This window comes from Syngnathoides biaculeatus, chromosome 13 (genome assembly GCF_019802595.1).
Source record: "Syngnathoides biaculeatus isolate LvHL_M chromosome 13, ASM1980259v1, whole genome shotgun sequence".
Taxonomy (NCBI): domain Eukaryota; kingdom Metazoa; phylum Chordata; class Actinopteri; order Syngnathiformes; family Syngnathidae; genus Syngnathoides; species Syngnathoides biaculeatus.
Window position 1 is genome coordinate 28,071,511 of NC_084652.1, and position 6,307 is coordinate 28,077,817.

At 50.0% G+C, this 6,307-nt stretch overlaps 1 protein-coding gene across 2 annotated transcripts; it reads left to right on the forward strand.

Moving 5' to 3' along the window:
- The first annotated feature begins 153 nt into the window (after positions 1-153).
- Positions 154-6,036, forward strand: LOC133510553 (inhibin beta A chain-like). Of its 2 annotated transcripts, XM_061838593.1 has the most exons (3): positions 155-2,287; positions 2,389-2,682; positions 4,424-6,036. In XM_061838593.1, the coding sequence occupies exons 2-3, from the start codon at positions 2,475-2,477 to the stop codon at positions 5,176-5,178; spliced, it is 963 nt and encodes a 320-aa protein (XP_061694577.1). In that variant the 5' UTR covers positions 155-2,287; positions 2,389-2,474; the 3' UTR covers positions 5,179-6,036. The 2 variants fall into 2 exon arrangements, with proteins under 2 accessions (XP_061694576.1, XP_061694577.1); XM_061838592.1 differs by having other exon boundaries at positions 154-2,682.
- The last annotated feature ends 271 nt before the right edge of the window (positions 6,037-6,307 follow it).

Sequence of the window (6,307 nt, forward strand, 5' to 3'; positions counted from 1 at the left end):
ACGGTGTGAATGTGAGTGTGAATAGTTGTCTTTCTCTCAATGCACCCTGCGATTAACTGGCGACCAGTTCAAGGTATAGTCCGCCTTTCGCCCGAAGCCAGCTGAGATCGGCTCCAGCGCACCGTAATCGTAACCAGAATAAGCAGTGTTGAAAATGGATGGATGGATGGTTGGATGGATGGATGGATGGATAGAGTGGGTTAAGTGGTATCCATATATTGTGTATGTTGATCCTCTTCAAGTCAAGGTGAAAAGTACAGTGACTCAGGGGAAGTAACAAACATTTCGATAAAAAGTCCAACAAAAGCCATGAGGTAGCTGTATAGACAAAAAAAAAACAACAACAACAACAATTGTTAGAAAGTCCCAAATGAATGTGCTCTAACCCTAAACACAGCAACATGGGACAGACTCGCAGTCACAGGCAACGGGACACTGAACCGAGAGTGAACAGAAATGATCAGACAAACATAAAACTGAGCCACAAGACAAGAGTGCGACCCTGGACAAGATGTGCATGGCTGGAGAGAATCGACGAGTTCACGCGAGAAGCGGAGCTGACGAGACCAAAGTGGTGCCAATGACGTGACAGCACAAACAGGACTCAGGCAAACGTCAGGAAACAAAATGACATCAGATCCGAGCACAATTTGAAAAAAGCCCCAAAAAACACATCATGTGAGTGTAAGAATGGGAATGTGAAGACGCAAAAGTTCCACTCCAGACGTCTGCAGGATACTGTGCTGACTTGCAAATGGGAGTTTTCAGCAGCAATATGTACAAAGTGGAAGTCAAGCAACAACGAGCAGGGTCTAAGTGGACGACTCACAAGATGAACAGAATCAGAAGAATTATTTGACACTCAGCACTGCATGTCAGCGGGTCTCATGCATCCTCGTGCCTGCCTTCGCGTCCTCCACGACCATCCTCTTTGATCTTCCTCTCGCTCCTTTCCCGGCATCTCCATCCTCATCCTTCTTCCTATATATTAGCTCTCCTCTGGACGTATCAACACAACGCGGAGTGGCCGGAACTGCGGTACAGCCGGGCAGGCTCAAGACTGACTTCAGGAGTCATCCTTTGCCGAGGGTGTCCCTCACGCCGTCCAACTTGTCTGTGTCGAGGATCGAGACCAAGTTTCTTGGAATTGCAGTCTCCGACCCTAACGTGAAGTGAAAGATCAACGTCAACTCCATCCTCAAAAAGGGCCAGCAGAGGATCTATTGTATTTCCTCCAGCTTCCGAGGAACTACAGCCTTCCACGGGAGCTCTACGTAGAACTCATCGAACGTGTACTTCTATCGCAGTCCGGTTTGGTGCTGCTACAAAAATGGACAAACTCTAACTGCAACGGACAATCAAAACTGCTGAAAAGATTGTCAGTACCCCCGCCCTGGAGGATTTGCAGGCTTCCACAACTAAGATAAGAATCTCAAGGACCCTCCACACCCTGGTCACCAGCTTTTCCAGCACTTTGTCTCCAGTTGGGGCTGGCGTACAGTAAAACAAGCAGGTTCTTTGCTCTCGCCATGAACTTTTTAAACGGGCAACTTACAACTCCGTTGCAACATGCTGCCAACTTTGTCTCAATATTGTTGTCACATATCTGTCAGGCCGATTATGTGCGCTGTGTATCTGGTACATTACTGGCGCAGTCACTGTCGTGGTCTCACCACCTTGCTGGGCTCCTGTTACGCCCACCAGGTCTTTCCTTCCTTCATCATCCGTCCTTTTTTATCTAAAATGCAAACTTTCCGTCCCACGTGAAGATGTGATGTAACCCTTGAATCCCACCAGCAGACTCTATGTGTGTGTGCGTGCACTCCATCTGCTCTGCGATCGTAACAAGTTTCCTTTCTAAAAATTTATCTCACACCGACAAAGTCTCTCCTCCACGTGAGGTGATGATGATGATGATGATGATAAAGATGACGCTCTGACTCATGACTGTGCGCGCGAGTGTTTGGGATGAATGAATCAGGGACACTTCGTGGTCCTCCTCCTCCTCCTCTGTCGTGACATTCATTCAGGAGAAAGTGTGTGTGTGTGTGTGTGTGTGTGATGTCACTGACTCACAGGGAAATTCCTGTGTGCCGCAGGGTGGGCTCAAACGGACACCCAAGTATAATTAGTGTATGTGAGGAGAGCGGCTCACAAGAGGCAGACCTGATGTAGAAGAGACCAACGTCGCGCAACACAGAGAACATAGAGCAAATTGACGGCAGAGAGCGAGCTGGATGGAAGCAGACCCCCGTGGACTGACTTAGTCTGGAGGACCTGTTGCATTGTGGGGGATCACCATGACTTCCGCTTCTTTTCCCTCAGCGCTTTTCGCCCTGACCCTCATTGTCCATTTCTGTCCCGCCGGCTCGCTGGTCGTCCAGTCAGACGTTCCTCTGAGCCTCCGCCAAGGAGCCGAGTCCTCCAAGTGTGCGTCTTGCGCCGCGGGCCAGGTGAGGAAGAACTCTAGCGATATGGTGGAAGCGGTCAAGCGTCACATCCTCAACGTGCTCCACCTGAGCGCGAGACCCAACCTGACGCAGACGCTTCCTCGCGCTGCGCTTCTCAACGCCATCAGGAAACTGCACGTCGGCCGTGTGGCCACCGACGGCAGTGTGGACGTTCAGGCGGACGGCGCCGACCCCGAGGCCTCAGCCCAGGTCATCGCCTTTGCCGAGCCGGGTGAGTGCGTGCGCTAACGCGGCAGAAGCGGGGTTCTTTGTGTGGTCCGAGTGCCGGAGACGACAGTCTTATTGTTACGTGTAAATAACGTTCGAGACGTGAAGAGCGATTTAACGGTCTGGCCAGTCAATGCCGAGTTGCCGTGTCAATTTATCAGACCAGTCCCGCTACGGCTCTCAATGCAAAGTTGTTTACAAACTTTCTAAAGCGGGATTATCCTGGATTATTGCTCTTGTCCTTTTTCGACAGCGAAGGAAGAAATAATAACTACTGTGTAACTTTTGACACAATGTCCCAAAAGCGGTCAACACGAAAACCACGAACGTGCTGTGTGTGTTTGTGCGCCAGCCAATGTTTTGCTCGACCTCGGGAACCCAACGGAAGATTCCCGCTAAAGTTGTTGGCGGCAGGTGCTTGTGCACAATTCTACCAGTAGTGGGCGTCACAAAGAGCAGCTAATACTTGATTTGAGCTTCGGAGGCACGCCTTGAACTGATGGAAACCACAAAGGTTTGATGCGTTAAATTTCACGCAGCTTCATTCACAATGGGCCCGTGATTGACAGTTGACACGCTCGTCCCGTGTCAACGGCGATGCCCGACGCCCTCAAGGCAGCACGGCGAAAGTAGGACGTCGTCAAGTTGACGTGTCACGCTACGGAGGTGAACAAACACGTTGGTGTGTTGAGCGCTGAGGGGAAGGCAGCGAGCGGAGGTATTAATAGTGGCCGTCGTTAGACTCGTTAGTGAGGGGGAGGCAAAGGGGCACATCTGCAAAGAGTGCTGCATACGCGCTATTCTGTTTTTCACAATCTGCCGTTGAACACTCTAAATGCCGTCGAGATGATTGTGGACTTCAGGAGGCCTCCTTCACCGCAGACGTTGTCCAACCGCCTTGCGTCAACTGCCAAGACCTTCAAGTTCTTGGGAATTACAGTCTCGAAGGACCTGAAGCGGGAGACGAACATCAACTCCATCCTCAAAAAAAAAAAAAAGCCCAGCAAAGGATGTACTTGTTGCGGCCTGTCACATGAGCTGCTGAGACAGTTCTCCACCGCGGTCATCCAATCGGTACCGAGTACCTCCATCACAGTCTGGTTTGGGGCCGCCACAAAAAAGGACCAACGCTGATTTTTTGAACGGCCAATCAAAACAGCTGAACGCATTATTGGCACGGCTCTACCCACTATTGAGGACTCACATACAATACGGACTCGGTCCAAACGCAAGTCAAAACGAGCAGGCACTTGAACAGTTTTTTTCCCTCTGGCAATGAAGTCATTCAATTCTTGATGAGCAAATTGACTATTTTCTGCCTTGTGCTATTGATGGGATACTCACTCACAATCTGCTGGTCCAATCAATATTAGTATTAGTAATATATTTTGTAGACTATTAAACGATTCGTCACTTTAAACTGCTCCCTTTGTCCAATTGTCATTGCACGAGAACGGGAACCGCGGACGGGTAAAGGGACTCGGTACAAAGCTTAACACAATGTGGAACGTCGAATATCTCTTACCTGTTCTAAATGAGGAAGATTTTACATCTTGCACGACTCTTATAGGGAACACTTCCTATGAATAAGAAATATCTCATCATTTCTTGTTGTTCTTGTTCTGTATGTCGTACCAGGGCAGCACCAACTGCCGGAGGAAAATTCCTCGTGTGTTTTTACACACTTGGCCAATAAAGCTGATTCTGATTCCGATTCTCAATCTGATTTTCCGATTCTGTAACAGGGGAGGCCGGGAACACCTTGACCTTTGACCTCTCTAAGGAAAGCAGCAGGGCGGCGCTTGTGGAGCAGGCCGACTTGTGGATCTTCCTCAAATCGTCTCGGGGAAGTCGGGCCAGAGGCAAAGTGAAGCTGCAGCTCCACCGAGCCGAACAGGACGCGCCGGTGTCAGAAAAGATGGCGGACACGCGTCGCAGTGGCTGGCACACGCTGGCGGTGCGGCGCTGCCTTCAGTCCTCGCTGGACCGCGGCGACGGACCGCTGCGTCTGCGGCTTTCCTGCCCGCTGTGCGCCGGGGCCGGCGCCGCGCCCGTCCTGCCTTCTGCCGACGGCGACCGATCCCACCGGCCCTTCCTGATGGCGGCGCTACGAGCCACAGAGGACGTGGCTCGACGCCGGACGGCTCGGAGTTTGGAGTGCGACGGCAAAACGCGCACGTGCTGCAAGCAACAGTTTTACGTGAGCTTTAAAGACATCGGATGGAACGACTGGATTATCGCTCCGTCTGGTTACCATGCCAACTACTGCGAGGGAGACTGTCCCAACCACGTGGCGAGCGTCGGCGGCTCGGCTCTCTCCTTCCACGCCGCTGTCATCAACCAGTACCGCATGAGGGGCTACGGACCCTTTCAGAACATCAAGTCGTGTTGCGTGCCCACGCGGCTGCGCGCTATGTCCATGCTGTATTTCGACCACGAGCAGATGATCGTCAAAAAAGACATACCCAACATGATTGTGGAGCAGTGTGGGTGCTCGTGAAAAAACATGATACGCACGGGTCAGATGCAGGATTTCATCAAATGTTCGTCTCGAGTTTTTTTCCACATTGGAAAGAAGAAAGTTCATTTACAAAAAAAAAAAAAAAGAACGAGGCCAGTCATTTCATCGCTCGCAGATGACGAAACTGACGTATTAGTTGAAAGAAGTTAAATACTGAATGTCGGCTTGTGAGCTTCAAACGGGAACTGAGGGTGTTTATGTGCATGACCCCCCCCCCCACCACACCCTCCACCCACCCCACCTTCAACCGATTGACAGGAAGTGGATGTGCTGCTCAAATGAAGAAGCAGGCCAGCCAAAATTGGTCACTGTGGCAACGGGCAGTTTGTTCACTGACCTACAAACTGAGTCGAGGACTTGATTTTAGAAAGGCAAAGAGGGCAAAACGAAGCATTGTGGGTACTGGAGCGTGCGGCAATATGTAACAGCAGTCAGATATTCTGTGGGTGAAAAAGTTCCCGCAAAAGACGGCATGACGTCTGTTCCAAAGTATGTGCAGTATGATTTGAATTATTAGATGGTCCATCTCAACATTAGTTTCACTTTCCTTGCAATGCACTTTGATTGCCCTTTTCCAGAATGTATGATGCAGAATTCAACTTTGCAAGCGTAGTAATCTCCGAGGTTGAGCTTGTTAAGGTTTTAGGCTCAAACACTCGCATGCTCTCATAGTCATTCTGTATCAGCAAAGAACTGTTTTTCTGAAAATTTTGCACAAGTGAAAAAATGTTGTCTCACTGTAATGTCACGTTCTAGTCAACTAACTTTCACTGGTGCTGTTTCACTAGTGTGATGTGTTCTCAGTTGTGACTGAAAGTGCTGAAATAAATTATAGTTCTGTAGGACTGGGTCAATGCTTCATCCAATATCTTGGACAGAAAAGACTGAGTATGACTCTAGAACAGGGGTGCACAGACTTTTTTTACAGGAAGATCTATTTTTCAAACAGCCAGCCTCTGGCGATTGCCCGTGGGCTCCTCAATTGCATCTCGAAGGCGTCAACACGTAAACGGAGGAGCGAGGACCCGGTGCAAGTACCGAGGCCTCGTCTCACGGACGAAATCGCTAACCACAGCATTCCTGAACTAACTTTGACCTTAGTCCACAC

Bases quoted from the DNA above. Each gene is read 5' to 3' on its own strand.
- LOC133510553 (XM_061838592.1), top strand. From the start codon at position 2,301: ATGACTTCCGCTTCTTTTCCCTCAGCGCTTTTCGCCCTGACCCTCATT. The intron at 2,683-4,423 runs GTGAGTGCGTGC...ATTCTGTAACAG, and splicing joins CATCGCCTTTGCCGAGCCGG to GGGAGGCCGGGAACACCTTG.